The 22,954-nt window shown below is 37.8% G+C and overlaps 1 protein-coding gene across 3 annotated transcripts in view; it reads right to left on the bottom strand.

The window, feature by feature from the left end:
- Positions 1 to 22,954, bottom strand: part of ZNF292 (zinc finger protein 292) — a 191,282-nt gene that overhangs the window by 134,790 nt on the left and 33,538 nt on the right. For all 3 annotated transcript variants that reach the window (XM_033937210.1, XM_033937211.1, XM_033937212.1), the window contains exon 3: positions 22,495 to 22,573. In XM_033937210.1, the coding sequence (XP_033793101.1) occupies positions 22,495 to 22,573 (79 nt within the window). The remainder of the gene's footprint in view (positions 1 to 22,494; positions 22,574 to 22,954) is intronic.

The raw sequence follows: 22,954 nt of genomic DNA, 5'->3' as shown, positions 1-22,954 counted from the left end.
CACGGAGTTAAATACATTTATGTTCCAAAAGAAGAAATTGAAGAAAGCAAAAAGTTTCAAGAAGAAAGATGGCATGAAAGCAGCACAGTAGCCGGTACCAGAGAGCACCACCAATTTGTACCAGTCGACTCAAACTCGGTTCGTGTCAGCAAAGTTTCAAATGACACAATAAATTTTGTTGCCAAAATTTCTGATACTGCCATTCCAAATTTGAAAGTGTCCGAAATCTTTCCTGGTTGCTACGTTGCCTGTACTTACGATAATCAATGGTGGATAGGCAACGTTGTTGAAGTCTCAATTGAACAAAATGATGCATTGATAAAATTTATGCATCCTCACGGTCCAGCTCATTCGTTTTATTGGCCAGAAAGGCAAGACGTTTGTTGGGTTCCAGAGCAACACCTCATCTGCATGCTTTGTGCCCCTTCAGTTACATCATCCGGCCGCCAATATCAATTTCCAGAAACTGCATTGAAGAAAGTGGCTCAAAAATTTAACAGAATGTTATAAAGATTGCTGGCAGTTAAAATCAAAGTGGACTTCACTTCGGCTTGGGAACCATATAAGATACCCAATTTAGGCTTGGGAACCTAGGATAAGACACCCTCATCATTGGCTTTGGAACCAGAAAGATACCAACAAAAGGCTTTGGAACCTTGACAAAGAAACCAAATGCGAGGCTAGAGAACCTGGACGAAGTGGCCCACCCGTGGCTGGTATTGCACAGAGATGGGGTTGCCAGTTCAAACTCTTGAACTGGTAGTGACAATGTCACCATGGACCAACGCAATAGAGTAGTAATAATACTACGTCAATACAAAACTGTAACTTTAAAAATGACAGAACTATGTTGAAATAGAGGTTGTTGCCGTGGCAACGTCTCCCAACTTTGTCCCCCTTTTTCAGCCATTGTTAACCTGCGTTGAAAAATGAAGTCCACTTTTTTAGGGGGTTTGAAATATGCTCTTTCTAATGAGACTGATTTGAAAGAGTTTCTAAAAGGTATTTTTCTGTAAAAGCAGGCTGAAAATACCCTATTTTTGGCCTTTTTACACAAATTAGCAACTTTACACTTAATTTGTAAACTAATGGAAAGAGCTTGGAGGTTGAAATTGTACTTTTGAAAACAATGTTGTACTGAGACATTATGCGCCAAATTTCGCATTTATTACTCAATTATTGTGGGAGCTAAGTAATGTCAAACTTTGACTTTTTTGGAGCACTAATTTTTTCGGCCAAGTTTACTGTAATTCAGGCATTCAATCAGTGCTCGGCAAAAATTGTTATTGGTAGCAATGAACAGAGCTCAAAAAGTTGTGCAGGGTAGCTAAGTTTCAGTTTTTTTGGAAACACAGCTTGGGAGATATTGTGTCTCAAAGTTGTCAGAATGTCATTGTCGTACTGTATTTCATTGTGGTATGGGGTCAAACAAATGGCTATATCTCCACAAATATTCCACAGGCGAAACTAAAACTTTACCAAAGTTCGTTTGAGACATGGTGGACTCTGCATATGAAGTTTCATCAAAATCCGTGATGGTCATGCAGGGCACTTTCCAAGAATCTGATCACTTGACATGGAATGACCCCGGAGACAAACCGAGACTGGGTGACCTAGCACAGGTCAGAGTCTCTCTGGTAAACCCCTTGAGTGCCCAGAGTCCGATTAAACAAGCAGCTTCCTTCAAGGGAGTACAGCAGGAACACAGACATAGACATATAAATCTGCCCAAGCTTGTCCCAAAGCTGGTGAAACACATACAACTTGTCTGAACTGGAAAGGAGAGAAGCCCCGGCATACCCTGACCTAAGTCAGCTGGAAACAAACTACCGGAACGCTGCAGCTCTCCCGCCATCGCCGGAGACCCAAGCGCACACCTGATTCTCGCTGACACGTGGCCGCTGCATCAACGCTCCTAGAAACATAGTCGGATTCAAGCCCCACAAAATTTACCCTGCCGCGGCTTGCATAGAAAGAAAATCAGACTCAGGGAATAACCAGAAGAACGGCCCACAGCGCCAGAAAAATACATATCCCATCTCATGCGCGCTGCTATAAACCGCCACCTGCACAATCAGCTGCACATGGCCGTGACAAACACCGATGAAAGAGAGCCTCAGAATAAACAGGACTACTATTGCTACACTGAAACCCAACAATGAGAACAAGTGCGAGCATGAAATTGCTCCGCTACTGCCAACAAGGAAACCAAGCGTGTGCATGCAAAGGGCGGGAAGTCCCGGCTCCCTCCACGGATTTCTAGTCATAAAACTTAGCCTCAATAAAATATCCATGCATTAAACGTACATTGACCGAACCCACATTACTAAGACTCCCAAGCAGAACCTGAAGTTCAAACAGACATACTCACAAGCTTGTTGTTAGGGCCGGTTGAAGCCAGTTAAAGCTGGTTGATCAGCAGTAACAGCAGAATGCAGCAACTGTGGTCTCTTTTTTCTTTTACAGAGAAGGGAAAGAAGAAAAAAATTGAGACCCAGTCAGACTCTCTAGCAATGGAGGGAGGGTGAGGCAGGGACCTGGGGGGGCCCAGGTGTAACCCCTAAAGCCGGCACCGTTCAGCCGGACACCCCTGTCTCACTGAAGAGAAAATCTCAACAGGAGAAATAGCATTGCCAGCTCACTGAAGAGAAACCTCAACAGGAGAAACAGAATGGCAGTCTCACTGAAGAGAAACCTCAACAGGAGAAACAGAATGGCAGTCTCACTGAAGAGAAACCTCAACAGGAGAAAATAAAGCTCCAGTCACAGCCAGAATTCAGGAGCTAGTTGAATAACGACCTTTTCCTGCTGGGAGATAGAGAATACTGGATAAACAGGAGGCGTGCCAGCCAATAGGACCACCTGTTAATCAGTTTCTGCACTCCTGCACTATCTACCTGGCACTTCAGAACTCTGCTGCCTTGCCTCACTAATGTTTTATGTTATTTTAAACTTTTAGTCTTACCTCTGTTTTAATTTGTTCTACTGTTTAATCTTTTTAGCTTTCAGCTTCCTCTGCCGCCGCACAGCGGCGGCGAGCCGGACACCTCCCCCATCAGGTCAGCTGATGTTCTATTTAAACAAGCCTTCTGCGGCGCACGCCGAAGGAGCGCGCAAAAGGAGCAGGTTCTGCTCCTTAGTGCGCTCCTTCGTGCGCAACCAGAGGGCGCCACAAAACTTCAATATACTTATTTCACTCACACTTCCATTAGATCCAGAACTCGTTACATTATTGGTTTATTATATCTTATATTGTTAGGCTTTTTCTTTCTTCATAAACAATTATCCCTACTTTTCCAACCAAACATAATAATGCCAGACACAATAGCGAAATACAATATCCCATCCCTTTGGGGTCATCGTCCCATAAAACATAAACTTAATAACCTTCATTATTCTTCTCTTATAAACATCCCTACCACATTTGTACCTAATAGCTTAGGAACCCTCAATGCCAACAGATTCAGCCTCGGCCTCATTAATGCCAGATCCATCAAAAATAAATATCACTTAATTAAAGACGAAATTGAAAATAATAACCTTCAGGCTTTATTTATCACAGAAACCTGGCTTGCAGACGGAGAAGAGGCCTATCTATCATACTGCTGTCCTCCAAACTTTAGCTACATATTTAACCATCGACACAACCGCAAGGGCGGAGGCATAGCCGTCATCTTTAAAAATAATTTTCTAAGTATATTAGATAAATCTCCAAAATCAGCTTCAATCGAATACCTACAATTAAAATGTAATTTTAATAGCCAAATTAACTTTCTCTTACTATACGTTCCACCACCTTTAAACTCCAACAAACTTTCATTACTTCAAGACACATTATTCGATTTCTCCTCAGCTACTAATATTCCTTACATCCTTGGCGATTTAAATATCCATTTTGATGATCCCTCAAACCCTATTACACAAGATTTACTTAACGTTCTCATCCCTCTTAACATCCACCCGCAAATAACAGTCCCTACACACATAGCAAACCATACCTTGGACATGATCTTTTTGCCATCTTCACAAAAGACTAACTTTTCTGATCTGATGGTCTCTCCCATTCCTTGGTCTGATCATCATTTTATAACTTTTAGACTTTACTTGCCTAAAACTACTCATACTGATACCTCACCCAAAACTAAAATTATTACCTATAGAGAATTTAAAAATCTGGAAGACAAAGATTTAACTTCCTTCCTTGATCCAGGCATTCTAACCACTCGTTCCGATTCTATCACAAGTCAACTATCAGCCTGGAACTCATCCCTGACATTACTTTTAGATACAATATCACCACCGATCTCTAAAACCATTTCCATACGCAAGATTAATAATCCTTGGTATAGTGCAGAGATACATTTAATTAAACAGCAATTACGTTCATTAGAAAGAAAATGGCGTAAAAATAAGACACCAGACAATCTACAAAAATACAGGGACACGGTTTCTATATACAAAACTAAAATTAACCTGGCAAAGAAGTCTTACTTCTCTAAAAAAATTGAAAAAGCAAAAAATTCCTCTGTTCTCTACAATATTTTAAAATCAATGGACCCCACAAATAAATTACAAACCTCTTCGCGCATATCCTCACTCAAAGCCCAAGACCTAGCTGACGCATTCAATCTTAAGATAAATAATATTCGGAATTCCTTCACTCAAAGTACATCTACCACTATCTCTAACTCTAATCAACCAAATTTCATACCGACAGCTAAATGTTCAAACTTTTCAATCCCATCACTAAAAGATATTGAATCCCTCTTCTCCCAGGTCAACACAAAAAGCTCTCGATCGGAAATAATCCCTCCTTTCTATTTGAAAAAATACTTTTCACACTTCGGCCCTTTTATTTTGTCCATTATCCAAAATAGTTTACTTACATCAACAGTACCACCACAATGGAAGTCTTCATCAATCACTCCTATCGTTAAAAACTATAAAACCAGCATCAATGAATTATCTAATTATCGTCCGATTGCGAATATTCCATTTTTGGCTAAACTTATTGAAAAACTAATATTTAACCAGCTTTCCGATTTTTTTGAAAAAACAAATGCACTACATCCTCATCAAACTGGATTTAAGTACATAAGTACATAAGTAGTCGCCTCCGCCGGGGCAGACCAGAGGTCCATCCAGCCCAGCGGTCCGCTCACGCGGCGGCCCATCAGGCATATTGCCTGGTCAGCGGTCCCTGACTAATTTTATTGCCTACCTCTACACTTATCTCTAAACCTTCCACTGCTCTTATCTGTACCCCTCAATCCCTTTGTCTTCCAGGAACCTATCCAGGTCATCCTTGAAACCCTGTACTGTGCTATTTCTTATCACGGCCTCCGGAAGGGTGTTCCATGTGTCCATCATAGCACAGAATTCTCTTTAATAGGTCTAACCTCCAACATCCAATACTATCTAGACCATCACAAATCCGTAATCCTTTTTTCTTTAGACATTTCAGCTGCCTTCGACACCATCGATCACGACTTGCTTTTAAATAGACTAGAAGAAAAAGGTATAAGCGGCAAAGTTCTAGATTGGTTTAAATCTTATCTTAACAATCGTACTTCATCTGTGAAATTTAACAACGAAGACTCCACTACTTTTTCCTCAACATTCGGAATCCCACAAGGATCCATTTTATCTCCATTATTATTTAATATTTTTTTATCGCCACTATTAGAAACTTGTCAGGCCATAGGTTTTATTCCATACGCATACGCGGATGATATTCAACTAATCCATCCTTTAGATCCCGAAAGTGTCACAGACATTGCCTCCATAAACCATAAACTAGAACAAATACATAATTGGTTGAATTCAAATAAATTATCATTAAATATCAATAAGACCAAATCCATTCTATTCAACTGGAAAAAAGACATTTGTCTTGCAAAACCATTTTTTCTTAATAACTTTCCTATCAGTACTGAAGCTTCAATTAAAATTCTCGAGGTTATACTTGATGATAGTTTATCTTATGAACATATCTCTTCTATCGTCAAAAACTGTTTCTTCAAACTACGTCAGATAAGAGCCATTTCCAAATTCCTTAACCCTTCCTCTTTAAAAATCCTAATACATTCATTTATCATCGCAAAAATCGACTACTGCAATGCCCTATTTTTAAACATCACTCAGAAGGAAAGAAGGAGACTCCAAATTATCCAGAATACGGCTATTAAACTTATTTACAACGCCAAAAAATTTGACCATGTATCCCCACTGATGATAGATGCGCATTGGTTACCAATTAACCATAGGATAATGTACAAACTAATGTTTTTAATCTTTAAGACTCTAATATCTAGCGAACCACAATTCATATCAAAATCACTGATCCCTTACAAACCACAACGATCCTTACGTTCATCTGAACTAAACTTACTATCTATTCCTTCCCTAAAAGTTATCGGTACGAGAAGAGCAGATATTTTTACTGTTGCAGGTCCACATTGGTGGAACTCCCTTCCCCAATACATTAGAATGGAACAAGATTTCTCAGCTTTTAAAAATTTTTTAAAAACTTACCTGTTTAGGGACGCCTATGACCTTTAAAAATTCTAAATTATCTTTTTTGTTTAAATTAACTTTTACAAAGAGTGCCTTGAAATTATTTACCCAACCTTTTGTTTTTCCCTTTTTTCCTATGCCTTTAATGTAACTTTACCCCCTTTTCCTCGCTTTCTTGTTTGTTAATATTGAAAATTGATGTTTTTAAGTTTATATTAACGTTTTTATGTTTATAATTGTTTTATTATATTATGTACATCGCTTAGAATATTCAAAATAGGCGATACATCAAGAGTTAAATAAACTTGAAAACTTGAACTTGAAACTTGGTAGATGTGAGCTATCCCATTGGTCTCTGGATTCATCTGCTGCTATTGCTAGGGAAAAGCTTGAAACCAAAGAGTCACAGAGTCCACAGACTAATAAACCCAAAAATTGAGTATATTAAGAGGTCCGAAAGGGGTATCAGACAGCCCTACAAACCAATGAAGTTTGAGGGGGATACACTCTTCATATACCCCACGGTACCTCCTCCTCCTCCGTGTTATTAGACAACATCAGTACAATAAATACAATATAATAATCAACTTCTAGACCGCATAACCAGGTAGTTCAATGCGGTTTACAAAAGATTAGCAATACGTACAGGATGAAATAGTTAAAGAATTAGTTGCCTATGAATTTTTGGTAAAGATGAGTTTTCAACTTCTTTCTAAATTGAAGATAAGAGTAAGAGGTTAGGAACAAATTCTTAGGGCTCTTTTTACTAAGGTGCGTTAGTGGTTTTAGTGCACACGCTAAATGCTAATGCCTCCATAGAGCTTGCGTTAGTATTTTTCGTTTAGCGCAAGCTAAAAACGCTAGTGCACCTTAGTAAAAGGAGCCCTTCGTCACTATCATGCAATGCAACTTGAAAAAAAAGTTGTCACTCATGAAATTTTTTGTACTTGCATCCACTAACTGAAGGGAAAACAAATAAAATATGAGTTTTTCTTGGATTTTTCTGAGTTGAAAAGACAAATGAATCGGTCAAATATTGTGGAGCTTGACTAGTAGTGACTTTATAATAGAAACAGCCCAGCTTAAATTAAATACATGCCTCCACTGGAAGCCAATGCAGCTCGATACAGTGGAGTAATATGGTCATACTTCCTTTGATTATATATAAGTTTAATTGCCATATTCTAAATAATTTGCATTCTTAGGATGTTTTTCTTAGTTCCTGCAAGATTTACTATGTTGCAATAATCGAGCTGACTCAAAATTAAAGACTGAACCAGAGATCTGAATATTGGGGCTTCAAAATAGGATCTCGGTGTATGCAATTTCCACAGCTTGGAGGAAGCCTTCCAAATCACAGTATCAACTTGATGTTTCATAGTTAGATTGTAATCAAGGGTAACACTCAGAATTTTGATTGTGGAATGGATTGTATATTGCAAAGATTTGGTATATAAGAATAAAATTATTATTATTATTTGATGAATATATATGAATCCTGGGGTAGTTGTTGAGGGGAGGCATTTAATTTGAATGACTACATCCAAGTTTCTATAGCATCAAAGATAGCCTCAATAATGTGGCTTATACTACTCAATGATGTTTTACAAGGAACTATTATTGTAATATCAGCAGCATTAACTGAACAATTGAGCACCTAAATTTGACAATCTTGGCCCGAGAGAAGATAGATATTAAAGAGCGTCAGTGAAAGTGGCGATCCCTGCGGAAGCCCGCATGGGTTTTTCCAAGAGACCGAGTTAAAATTATTGATATCTACTTGGTAGGTACGAGATTCTAAGAACCCCTGCAACCATGAGTAGACCTTTTCTTGGATGCCAATGCTATTCAAGCATTCCAGGAGTTTTTTGTGGTCGACCAAGTCGAAAGCACTACTCAGGTCAAATGCAGTACAAGAGCACTAGTACCTTTACTAAATAAATTATGAAGGTAATCCAGAATCGCAGCCATTACAGTTTCGGTAATAAATTGTGAGCGGAGCCCAGATTATGAGTCATGCAGAAGAGTATCTGCCTGATTTAGTCCTGCTAAATTGGAGATTGGCTCGTCTCAACAAACAACCTTCCCTACAGAACACTGCATAATAAAAATTACTAATTATTTAATTTCGATTGCTTGGGGGGAGAGGGCGCAAGCAAAGTATGTCTGGATACATAAATAAACCAATAACAAGTAAGATTCGATATTAGCATAAATAAACTTAAGGGTCATTCCATGTCTAGTGGTCTAGGGCTCCACATGTCACCATCATAGATTTTATTCAAACTTTTGTGCTGAATCTTACATGATCCAGCTGAACTCTAGTAAAGTTTAAGATCCACCAGTAGAATACTTGTGGAGATACAGCTCTTTGCTTGATACCATACCACAACCATGTACAGTATCCCTGCAAAATTTTCACAATTTTGAAGCAAATGTTTCCTTGGTTATATAAGCGTAACAAATGAAATTTGATGATCCATTTTAAAGATCCATTCAACAGAACTAATGCACATTTTCTTGAAGCTAACGTATGTAAAGCGCCTCAACGTAGACCAAAAAATAAATAAAAATGGATGCACTAAAATTTTAAAAGCTTAGAGGGGGATAATAAAAAAAAGTCTAAGTCCCTAAACCAGGGGTGTCCAACCTGCGGCCCAAGGGCCGCATGTGACCCCATGAAGTATTTTGTGTGGCCCCAGTCGAGGGCAATGCAGTGTTTTCCTCTGCTGACCCGGGTGTTTACCATCTTGCCAGCTCCCTCCTCTGTCTTGCTGCAGCATTTGTGCGGCCCCAGAAACATTTTTTTCGGCCAATGCGGGTTCTTCATTGAGTTTTTTATATCTTTGACTCCATCAACTTGAACAGAAATGTAATCTTTCTTGCCGGGATACATTCTGCTGAATTCGTTATCTTAAAAAAAATTCTCAGACACTGTCGACTATTACTTTTGGCAACTGTTTGTCAACTTTTGGGTCAGGCAAGGAACAAATCCTGCTCTTCCTTGATTTTTTGAACCATATTTACCATACGTTCTGAAACTCCAAACTAACTGCTTTATTTTTATTTATTTTTAAAATTTCTTAATCGTATTTTTTCCAAAATGGTTTACAAAAAGTTACATACATAAATTATTAAAAAATCAGAACAAGATAGGAACAAAAACAGACAGATTCAATCTTTACATAAGGTCAATTGCTCAAAGAAATGCATCTACAAATAGTTGTGTTTTTAACATTTTCCTAAACGAGTTCCTGTCTCTACATTTTCGAATTTGACCAACAAGGCTATTCCACACCTCAACTCCTGCACATGTGAAAGTCATGGCATTCGTTTCCACATATTTAGGATTAGCTTTCGTTTTCAGCAAAGTTTAAGTTTATTAGGATTTTATATACCGCCTATCAAGGTTTTCTAAGCGGTTTTTACAATCAGGTACTCAAGCATTTTTCAGCAATGCTGAACTTTCGGAGCGCAATGATTTTAATGGTTGTTACCTAGACATCAAACTCTCAAAAAATTCAGGGATCATACCATATAAAAATTGATGACATCACATAATTGCTTTGTTTTGAATTCTAAATACAACTGGCAGCCAATGCAGTTGTCGGAGATATGGAGTAATATGCTCCTATCTTGGTGTTCTAGTTATCAATCTAGCCACGGCATTCTGAACCACCTGCAGTGCCCTGCACCTGATTTTGGTTAATCCCAGGTACAGGACATTGCAGTAGTCCAGTCGTGACAAAATCATTGCTTATACAATGGCACAAAAGTCATATGGTGACAGCATTGGCTTTAAATGATACAATAAATGTATCTGTGCAAAACATAAGAACTGCCATCTCTGGATCAGACCCTGGGTCCATCAAGTCCGGTGATCCGCTCCCATGGAGGCCCAGCCAGGTGTAACCTGGCAAAAACTTAGTCACCCGTGTCCCTCTATGCACCTTTCGAGGAGATGTGCATCTAACTTGCCCTTAAATCCTAGAACGGTGGGTTCCGCAGCAATCTCCACCGGGAGAGCGTTCCAGGTGTCCACCATTCGCTGTGTGAAGCAGAACTTCCTGGCATTTGTCCTGGGCTTGTCCCCCCCTCAGTTTCAGTCCATGACCTCTTGTCTTAGTCACATTTGACATTGGAAATAACTTTTTGTCCTGCTCTATCTTGTCGATTCCTTTTATTATTTTAAGTCTCATACTTGCACTGTCTTTACCACTTGACAACCCATTGTAAGTCCTGGATCCAGTTTTACTCCTAGGACTGTCATTGACTCCCTCACCGGTAATACCTTATCCATCACGGTCAATGTTTTTGGCCAATTAACCTGATCAGATTTCCCCACAAACATTACCTCAGTCTTTTCCACATTCAATCTTTAGCTTTTACAGACCAACTTCTTGGGGCCAAAGGCAATATTTGAATTTTTTTCCGGTCTATCGGATATTCCAAATATTTTTTTCCTTCATTCAGCATTCTGTGGTTTGACTAGACTTTCTAACATCCTGCTACTCCAGTGGCGGAAGTTATCTTGTGCATTGTCACATTTTGCACTCATTCAATTTTTCATTCAACCCACTTTATCTTTACTGCTCAATTTTGGAAATGTCAAAGATTTGCCGATTGCAGATAAACTTTCAAAGTCATCAGAAGATGAAGATGATGCAAGTGCAGATTCTACCATGGAAGCAAATTTAGCTTTATATTTAGGGCAAATTTTCTGACCCAGTTTAATGTTTCTTTTTTTTTTCATCAGCTGGAGTGTGTGGCGCAGTGGTTAAAGTCACAGCCTCAGCACCCTGGGGTTGTGAGTTCAAACCCACGCTGCTTCTTGTGACCCTGGGCAAGTCACTTAATCCCCCCATTGCCCCAGGTACATTAGATAGATTGTGAACCCGCTGGGACAGACAGGGAAAAATGCTTGAGTACCTGAATAAATTAATGTAAACCGTTCTGAGCTCCCCTGGGAGAATGATATAGAAAATTGAATGAATAAATAAATAAGTTGATTCAGTTTATCGGCCATTTGGAAATCAATTTTCAAAAGTCCCGTTTTGATAAGATGATTTTGCTTTCCAAATGGATTACAGCATTTCTTTTGCATTGCCTTGTATTTTTTAGGTACATTGTTTCGTGATGCAAGCAGATTTTATCATCATTCAAGAGATTAATTTCTGACCGCTGAATAAGTAGTGACTTTGTCATCTGCTGATAACTGGTGTACTCATTTGAGCCTAACTTTTTTACAATAAGATAAGCTGCAAAACTTCAATGATGACTGTTTTCTTCCAAAGATGCATGCTGCAAGTAAAGAATCTAAACTAAAATAAACCTTAAGTTTATATACCACATCATCTCCACAATCATAGAGCTCGGCACGGGTTACAGGAGCTTAGTAAGAAGAAGGAACTACATAGTAAGGATTACAGAAGCTTAGTATAAAGAAGGTTTAAAGGAACTTAGTATAAAGAGGGAACACCATAGTAAGGGTTAGAGGAAGAATATAGAGAGAAGAAAGTGTTACATTTTTGAAAATAGCCAAGTTTTCAGATGTTTTCAGAATAGTTGGAAGGAGCCCAGATTCCGAAGTGGGGTAGTAAGGTTATTCCAAAGCTCTGTGATTCTGAAGGAGAGAGATGTCCCTAATTTTCCCGCATAGATGACGCCTTTTAACGAGGGGACGGATAGTTTAAATTTTGGGGTGGATCTGGAGGTATCAGGGCTCGAGGAGTTCCAAGATAGTGGAATAAGGGGAGAAAGGATGTTGTGTTGGATCTTAAAAGTTAGGCAGGCGCATTTAAAGTGAACCCTAGAAATTACTGGAAGCCAGTGAAGTTTGGACAGAAGCGGGGAGACATGGTCAAATTTACTTTTTGCGAAGATTAGCTTAGCCGCAGTGTTCTGAATCCACTGAAGTCTTTTCTTGGTTAGACTTAAATAGATGGAGTTACAATAGTCCAGTCTGGAAAGGATGAGAGATTTTACAAGGACAGCAAAATGTTGTTGGTGGAAGCAGGATCTCACTTTAAGCACTTTCTGTCGGACCAGAGTCTCTGAAATGAACTGTGAGGTTTAAACAGTCTGTATTATGAATGAATTACATAGTCCCTTTCGTATCAAACAGTATTAAACAGCATTAAATAGCAGTTTCAATGAAAATTATTGAAGAAATAAAATTTATACTTAACGTTAGAAAAAAAGGTAGGGAGGATGGGTTCAAGCCAGTGATGTGAATGTGAGTAAGAGAAAAGAAATGTCTTTCTCTTTGAAAGAACCCTGAATGGGTGAAAATCTAATACTCAATATTCTGAGGCTTGTCCCCGTTTATAAATAAAGGAAAAAAAAAGAGAAAAGAAATTATATCCAGTGTCATTTTGGTTTATTTTGGCTGTTAATCTTTGACCCATATTTTTTGGCATTATTTACTGGTGTTGAAAAACAAAACCATCTTTTTCATGGGGTTTGATATGGTTTGAAAATTTTTCTAGATGACTTTTTGTAAAAAACCAGGGCTGTGGAGTCAGTACTTAAAACCTTCAACTCCTTTATTTATGATATCTCCACTAAATTGATTATTAAGATTTTTCCATTCAGGGAACCCCTCCTTAATGGCCTGCTTCACTTGCATCCATCTAAAACTTTGTGTTTTATTGAGGCCATATTTGTGTTGCAACTGTGAAAAATCAAGCAGCTTACCATTAGAAATAACATCATCTAATACACGTATGCCTTCTATCATCCAATACTTCCAGATGACCTTAAATCCGCCAATTTGAATCTTGGAGTTCAGCCATATAGTTTGATTTGTTGATTTGTGAATTGGAATAGTTGTTAAATTACTCACATATCTTAATGTTTTCCATGTATCTATAAATATTCTATTTTCTTTATATAATCTACGCATTTTGATACTGAGAACATGGCATAATCGCAGAGGAAACATGAGTTGCCATTCCAACCATAACCAATCTGGGATATTTTCAATGAGCTCTGGGAGGACCCAATACATACCCTGGTGCATAATATAGGATTGATGATACCTATAAAAATTGGGAAAATTTACCCCTCCCTCTGCAATCGATTTTTGTAGAGATACTAAAGCAATTCTAGGAGTTTTACCTAGCCAAATAAATTTTGTAAGAACACTATTTAATTTTTTATAAAAAGACCCTTAAAAAAAACGGCAACATACCCATTTGATAACAAATCACTGGCAAAATCATAATTTTAATAGTTTGGATTCCATTGCTCACACATTTCTGTTACCTTCTGTAATAAAAAATTTTCATTCACTTTCATTGCGTCTTCCAGCATATTTTTTATCCAAATACCTAAATATTTTATTCCATCTTCTTGCCAAAGAAAGGGGAACGAATCAAACAGACCTTTTGTAAAATGTACATTGAGTGGAAGAACTTCTGATTTACTCCAATTTATCTTGTACCCTGAAAATTTTCCAAATTTCTCTATCAATTCTAACAAACTTGGAATGGTTGTTTCCGGATTTCTCAAATGAAGCAGTATATCGTCTGCATAAGCAGAAACCTTATATTCCCGATCTGAATAAGGAATACCCTGTATCTCCTTCACTTGCTGAATAGCTAATAACAAGGGTTCTAATACAATATCAAAAAACAAAGGAGATAAGGGATAACCTTGTCTAATCCCCCTCTGCAGAATAAAACGCTCTGAGAAATTATTATTAATATACAATCTAGCAACAGGGGAGCTATACAATGTTTGAATCATTTGTATAAATTCTATACCAAACCATTCCAATGCTTGATACATGAAGGTCCACTCAACTCGATTAAAGGCCTTTTCTGCATCCAAGGATACAGAAAAGGCTGGATCATTTATGGCTTTTGACAAATTTAACACATGTAAAGCCAACCTGGTGTTATTAGAGCAACAAATCCTGTTTGGTGCATTTCAATAATAAAGGGGAGAGCCTTAGCCAAGCGTATAGCCAATGTCTTAGCTAAAAGCTTTCCATCTACATTGATTAAGGAAATGGGCCTGTAATTTGAAACCAATTTGGGATCTTTATTTGGCTTTGGTAAAACTATAGTTAATGATTCTGCCATAGTACCTGTAATGCAACCTTTAGTTAGTTGAACCTAATACAAATTTAACAAATATGGTAATAGGGTCTAAGAACATAAGAGATGCCACTGCTGGGTCAGACCAGTGGACCATTATGCCCAGCAGTCCGCTCACGCGGCAGCCCTTTTGGTCAAAGACCAGCGCCCTAACTGAGACTAGCCCTACCAGCGTACGTCCTCATTCAGTAGGAACTTGTCTAACTTTGTCTTGACTCCCTGGAGGGTGTTTTCCCCTATGACAGCCTCTGGGAGGGTGTTCCATTTTTCCACCACTCGAGAGCCGACAGAGGAGGGCTGCAGTCCGGCCATCGGACCAACGGTTGGCTCGGGGACCCGTTCAAGCTGGACTTCAGTTTTGACTGTTTTGATTTTATTTTCACTTCTTTTTAGTTTATGATATATTTTTTAATCTCACTTATTGTTTTACCACTTGTTTTGTTTTATTTTATCATTCAAATTTCCCCAGAATTCTATTGCTTCACGGTGCTCCCTCTGCATCTATTCTTATCTCCCCTCTTTTTAACCTTTCAAATTCCTTTAGATCATTTTTCTCCTCTATCTCTATTTTCTTTCTTTATTACTCTTCTAATTGTCATTTTTCCTGGTACTTTAGTTAGATTGTGAGCCTTCGGGACAGTAAGGGAATGTCTAAGTACCTATCTTACTTATAATTTTAATGCACCAATATATTCATTTTAACCCGCTCTGGGCTATTTTGGGAGGATGGGCTAAAAAAATCAAATAAATAAATAAATAAATAAATGTTCGTACGGAATCTATCCGCTTTCAATTTTAGAGAGTGCCCTCTCGTTCTCTCTACCTTGGAGAGGGTGAACAACCTGTCCTTATCTACTAAGTCTATCCCCTTCAGTACCTTGAATGTTTCGATCATGTCCCCTCTCGATCTCCTCTGTTCGAGGGAGAAGAGGCCCAGTTTCTCTAATTTTTCGTTGTACGGCAGTTCCTCCAACCCCCTAACCATCTTAGTCGCTCTTCTCTGGACCCTTTTGAGTAGTACCGTGTCCTTCTTCATGTACAGCAACCAGTGCTGGACGCAATACTTCAGTTGAGGGCACACCATGGCCCGGTACAGTGGCATGATAACCTTCTCTGATCTGTTTGTGATCCCCTTCTTTATCATTCCTAGCATTCTATTTGCCCTTTTTGCCACCGCCACACATTGTGTAGACGGCTTCATCGACTTGTCGATCAGAACTCCCAAGTCTCTTTCCTGGGAGGTCTAAACTCTACTGTGAAACCATCTCCAACTGGAGCGGATCCAACTCTAAGGGACTTCAATGCTCTTTTGCAATTCTTTTAGTGATACTGGCTTTTCTAAATTTTCTTTTATATGCTCAGGAATTTTTGGTCCCTTAATTAAGTTTAAAAATTCTAAACCATCCTTTATCTAAATAAGACTCAGAAGAATATAGAACTTTATAAAAATTTAAAAATTGTTTAAAAATACGTCCAATTTGAGAATAAATATTCCCTCATCATTTACCGCCACTATTTTTGTTTTTCTTTGCTTTTAAATAATTTGCCAATAATCTTGCCGCCTTATTTGAATTTCCATAATACAAAGCTTGAGAAAATAAGTCTTTCCTTATCAATTTAGAAGAAATCTCATTATATTTACCTTTAGCTTTAAAGAGTTCCTGTAGTGTAGAGTATTCCCATTTATCAATCAATTTTGATTCCAATAACTTAATGTGTTGTTCCAAACTGGAAAATTGTCTTTTAATTTGTTTCTTAATATATGCCGGAAAAGAAATAATTTGTCCTCTCATGGTTGCCTTAAAAACATCCCATAGAATTTCTATGGAGATATCTTCCGTATTATTAATTTGAAAATAATCATTTATTGTTAACTGAATTTCCTCAATGAAATTTGGTTCCGCAAGCAATGTATTATCAAATCTCCATACAGATCTACTATTATCTTGATCAATTATTTTAATTTTAATCCACACCCCACCATGATCAGACAAAATAATTTGATCTATGGAGGCTTGTGTTACTTGTTGAACTAATGTATTTGAAATAAATATATAATCTATTCTTGAAAAAGATTTGTGAACATGGGAGCAAAAAGAAAATTCCCGATCATTAAAATGAAATATTCGCCGTATATCTTTCAAATCACAATTCTGTACCAAATTATCTAATCCTAGTGACTTCATAATTCTACTAGGTTTTTTTTATCCATTAAAGGGTCTATAACAGCGTTAAAATCCCCTGCCACAACTAAATTAGAAGCAGCCAGTGGTAGTAACAATTGTTGTAGAGATTTAAAAAATTCAAATTGGTTCGAATTAGGTGCATATGCATTGAAAAGCGCCAGCGTAATATTTCCCAGGCTCATGTCTACATGTAACCCACCTCCCTGAAGGATCAGCAGCAATCAACTTAAACATAGCATTTCATTTTTTATTCACCAAAATTGCTACACTTGCCTTCTTTACCACAGCAGGGGCAAAAAAAACAATATTTAACCCAATCCCCTTCTAGTTTTTTGGCCTCTAAAGCTGATAAATGAGTCTCCTGGATATAACATATCTACATTCTGTTGTTTTAAAAACAAAAGTGTTTTCTTTCTTTTTATTGGATGGTTGAGGTCATTAACATTTTAACGAGAAAAATTTAAGCTGCATTAAGAATTTTACTTACAGGACACATGAACTCCATCAAATATTTCACATTATTATGTTTTTCTGTACATATCTCATTTCCCTTAATTTAATATGTGGAACATAATACCTGACCCTCCCAAACCTCCCCTTCTCGAATCCCTTTCCCTCCCTTGATCATTATATTTCTAAAATCCCGAAAACCCTTCCTTATTCCCTTCCATATCCCCACCCTCCTTATATTACAATAATTTGAAGACAAATTCAGACTGGTAGCCCCAACCCTCCTCCAGGCATCTTACTTTAATACTTCCTCTATACTATAATAATTGATCAACATATGTAATTAAAAGATTTATCACTAGAAATATAGTCTTACGTAAGAAGTGAAACCATTTAATATCCCCTTTAACATGACAATTTATCAGTTTTTAATCTTACTAAATTGATTAATTCATAAATCTAAGAAATCTATTTTCCTCCTTTTCATGAAATATAATTAATCCTCCCTAAAATAATATATATTTCATAAATATATTAGTTTTATCAATTCATATAGGAAAGATAAAATATACTGAAGTATATTAACCACATAAAATAATTAATTAAATTACCTGGGAAATACAATCAATTCATAAAGTCTTCACCATATCAATAAAATCACTTAAATATTAGTGATTTAATATGAATAAATAAGAACCCTTCTATTTATTATTATGACAACAGGATTAAACTATAACAATATTATATATTTATATTTTCTCTAAAAGAATTCCAGTATCAATGAAAGTATAACTTGAAAAGATACTATTATGTAAATGGATATGTAGATACTACACCAAGAGTTGTATCATGTGGCCATTAGAACTATCAAGGCTGTGTCCACGATATTCCCCAAACAGACAGCGAGGCCTACCACAACGATCTCTCTCTCCTTGCAATCTTCTTCTGCCTCCATCTTGGACACTCTGCCTGGTGGCGTTTTCTTTTGAGCCGTCGTGTCCCTTGTCTTCCTCAGCCCAGTTAGCGTTCTGCGTTCCACAGTGGCATGAGAAGTGGTGCCGTCGGGGGACCGGTGCAAAGATGGGAGACCGCCACTTTTTCTGGATGCCGGCTGCAACACCCAGCCCCACACATTGAGTGGGGACCGCTTCAATGTTCTGTTTGCTGGTCCAGGAATAGGAAGATTGAGTGCTGCCCAACCAGGTGCCGACGAGGGCGGCGCTCCCCGGAGGACGCCGAGCCAGGATGGAACAGAGCCGTGCGTCGGTGGAAATACAGTGTTGCTCTCCTCCCCACCACAGACTTTTCACAGCACTTCCTGCACCCTCGCTGACCACTTAATCAAGCAGAGAATGAGATGGGCCATTTGGCCTTTATCTGCCATCATGTTTCTATGTTACTATTATGGGATAAACAAATTAGTATGTATCTTCCTATCTTTACTTCTTATTTGGCATTTAGAAAATTTATGAAGACTGATCTATTTGGCAAATACTTTAATTAATTGTGTTTATACCGTGTATACTTGTATTTTAATTTTTGTTAACCGCACAGAACCACGAGGTAGTTGTAGTATATAAGAAATTTTGTTATGTTATTTGTGTTCTATGTGAGTGACTGATTTATTCTGTTAGCATTTTTCTATACAGCATTTTATAGTAATCTGGCTTCTTCAGCTGTCTTGAAAGTGGAGGGGATATTTGTGAGGGAGGAGACGGGTTTTATTGATCCTTGTTCTGAATTTGTGATTTAAAAATGACAGTTGTACAAAATATTGTTTCTTTTTATACTTTTAACAAAGTGATCTCAATATAAAATCATAACTATTCGACACTTGTGCAGATGGGATCAGACAGGGTGGGGACAGAATTGATGGGGACGGGGGACAGATTTTGTCCCTGTGTCATTTCACTAATATAAATATCAGAAAATATATTACATTTTGTAATCAAAGAACTCCTGCTCAGTACTGCTCAGCGGTTGGAGGCCAGAACTCACGGCAGGCAGTGACCAACCGGATTAACAGCGGGCAGGAGCACAGAAAGCTCGCTTCTGCCCGCTACACCTCTGAACCACCAGGGATTCCAGCGGCAAAGGAGATACAATAGGCAGGGAGAATATACGTATGTAGCAAGCAGATGTGAATGAGCAATGAGGGTGAAAAAGAAAAAATGTGAGTCCTTGCTGAGCCATTAATGGAACGCAGGTAATAAAAGTTGAACTAAATAGGTTGAGAACTCTACAGTGAGACGTCTCCTTTGTACAATTATATTATTATTGGATCTTTATTGAAAGGCTGCATTTGTAATTAGTTGGCTTTTGATAGATATAGAATAAATATTTTTGATTGGAAATGCATATACTACTACTACGAATTATTTCTATAGCACTACCAGACATATACAGCGCTGCATAGAGTAACAGAGTAAGAAAGCAGTTCCTGCTTGAAAGAGCTTACAATCTAAACTAGCAAAACAGACAAACAGGATGCCACGGATACAGTCAAGGGGAACGGTTAATCAGTGGGTGGGGTTGGAAGGCAAAGGAGTAGGGTTTAAGGACTGAAAGCTATATCAAAAAAGTGTGTTTTCAGTCTGCTTTTAAAGGGAAGGGGCTTGACGGACAAACTAAGGTAATTTATTCCAGGCATAGGGGTCAGCTAGATGAAAGGAACGAAGTCTAGAATTGGCATTGGAGGAGAAGGGTAACGCTAAGAATAACTTATCAGAGGAACGGAGTTCTCAGGGAGGTGTATAAGCAGAGACAGGAACACTTTTTTGGACTTCAAGAGTTGCCATCCTTTGGGTCTAAGACGCAATTTGCCCTTTTCCCAATTTCTCCATTTAAGACGCAACTGTTCTTCTTTAACTACTTTCAAAAAACAAGCTAAAAAATTGAAGACCAAATTAAAAACAAGAGGATATCCTGACAACATCCTCAAACAAGCATTTAAAAGAGCCAAATATTACAATCGTGATTATCTTTTACATCCCCCTGATAAACCTGAAGGTGAAAAAGCCGAGGACGTTTTAACATGTGTGTTGAGATACACCATGCATGGTAATTTTCCAGCTAGGATCATCAAAGATAATTGGAAAATCATACAGGCTCATCCATTGTTTGAAAAAACAGATGTAAGAGTTGCGTTTTCCAGAGAGAGAAATTTAAAAGACCATCTTAGCCCAGCAATGATAAAGCATCCGCAATCTAAAAACAGTTCATTGCTTCCCAAAGGGTTTTTTAGATGTGGCAAATTCAGTTGTTGTGAGGTTACTTTGCCCACTAAAAATTTCAGCAATCCAGCCAATGGAAAAAGCTACACCATTAGACACTTTTTGACTTGTAACACAGATCACATTATTTATGTGATAATATGCCCTTGTCCTAAGTGGTACGTTGGAATGTCAACTCGACCTTTTAGAACAAGATTAACAGAACACAAATATAACTTAAAAAACAGAAAAATGACAGCTCCCCTTGTTGAACATTGTGTTTAATTCAATCACAAGTTCAATGACCTCAAATGCTTTTGCATAGATAAAGTTGAGGCTCACGTTAGAGGTGGGGATAAACAGAGGCAGTTACATCAGAAAGAATGCCGGTGGATTTTCAATCTTAATACGGTTAAACCAGCAGGTTTAAACAGTGCCATAGATTGGTATGCCTTTTTCTAATTACCACCATGTAAGAGTTCTTAATAATGGGTTGTGACGTCACCTTCTTCAGAAATGATTTCATCACCTTCATGACATTAAATACAGTAGTACACTTCCGGCAGTTTGCCGGCGCCATTTTTTGACCTGTTAAATACGGGCTTAGCTGTGCACAGTGAGTATCTTCAGTTAATGTTTTATTAGCAGCTTGACTGTTTGTATTGATTTTCGAGTACAGAAAACTGATGTCTATTATCTCTTTTACAGCCAGAATAGCTTGACCCTTGACAAAGCCTTAATCGGCGAAACGGGTCCCGTTGGGCTTCGTATGTACTGGCTGAGCGTTTCTGACACCAAGCGGCCAACTAAAGATAAGTGCCGCTAATTATTTTATTTGTTAAGTTGCATATAATACAGTGCATTTTGACTAAAGAACGCATAAAAAAGAGGATATTAAAACACGTAAAAAACGTAAAAGTACAATATGAATACCCAATGAAAGAAAACTGCTTACCTGCCACCAGCTGTTTCAGTAAATTTTACCGAACAGCGCAGGACTGAGGGTTTCATATATAAATTTGCATTACTCGACTTGGAAAAGTTTTTCAGCCAAGTCACACAAGTTCGTTTCATTTGTGATTGTATTAAGTGGGAACTTGTTACCATTGCTTATGCGGTAGTGATTAAGAAGAGGGATGACATGAGCGTAGCAAGGTTAGTAGAAGATGAGTCACGCAGCAGTTTTCCACAGATTGCAAGGGGGAGAGGCGACATTGAGGGATACCAGTTAGGAGTAGATTGCAGTAATCTAAGCGTGAGGTTATGACAGCTTGAACAAGGGTCTGGGTAGTATGCTCAGAGAGGAAGGGATGAATTTTGGTGATATTGAAGGGATAGAAGTGACAGGTCTTAGCAGCTTGTTGGATATATGTAGAAAATTTGGGTATGTTTGTTGGGTAAGAGCTGCAGCTTCCCTTGCTCAATACTTGAGAACAAAAACATGTCATAGAATAATAGACAAAATTTTACAGCAACATTATTACAGGAGCCACAGAAAGCTAAACTTTGACATTTTTGGTGTGTCCATTTTTTCAACCCACCTTGAAGCTTTTTACATACATCAATTTCAAAAAATGAAAATCTGCATTAGTTTCACTGAATAGATCGTAAAAAGCTGTAGAAGATCGACAAGTTTCATTTGTTTTGCTTAAAACCAAAGAAATATTTTGACTCAAAGTTGCAAAAATTTTGCAGGGATACTGTATATGGTCGCAGTATAGTATCAAACAAAAAGCTTATTTCCACAAGTATTCCACTGGCGAAAACTTTACCAAAGTTAGAGTCATCCAAGATTCAACATACAGTTTCATTAAAATCTGTAATGATGAGGTGGGGCACTTTTCTAAAATTAGACCACTTAACAAGGAATGACCCTTAAGGTAACAGAAAAAGAATAAGGAGTATGGTAAAAATACTGCTACAGCAATGTACATCTGTGAAATAATATGGCTGAAATAGAGACTTGGAATCTAAAGACTGAAAGAATTTAGGGCTGGGAAAACGCACAAAAATCCAACACATGTGTACCTGCACTGAAGTCTGAAATTCTTCCCAATGTTTATCTGGTAACTCCTGGGGCAGACACAGTAAAAGTTCAACACAGCTCCTGAAAAGTATAAATCATTAGGATATAAATTTTTAAAAAAGTCTTCTTGCAGTAACTTTAATTTTTTTTTAGGAAAGAAACTTAATAAAAAAGTGGTTTATGTCATTAATGGGCATCACATATTGAGAAGTACAGGATAAACAATAAGCTACAGGGGAGTGTGTGTTACAGCCGTTAGAGCTACAGCCTCAGCACCCTGAGGTTGTGGGTTCAAATAACACGCTGCTCCTTGTGAACCTAGGCAAGTCACACAGGGAAAAATGTATGAGTACTTGAATGTAAACTACTTAGGCTATAAGTAGTATATAAACACAAAAAATAAATAAGTTCTATTTCATTATCATAAATTAATATAATTACAGTGGTACCTTGGATTACGAG

This window comes from Geotrypetes seraphini, chromosome 3 (genome assembly GCF_902459505.1).
Source record: "Geotrypetes seraphini chromosome 3, aGeoSer1.1, whole genome shotgun sequence".
NCBI lineage: Eukaryota > Metazoa > Chordata > Amphibia > Gymnophiona > Dermophiidae > Geotrypetes > Geotrypetes seraphini.
This window is presented reverse-complemented; position numbering and strand designations above follow the sequence as displayed.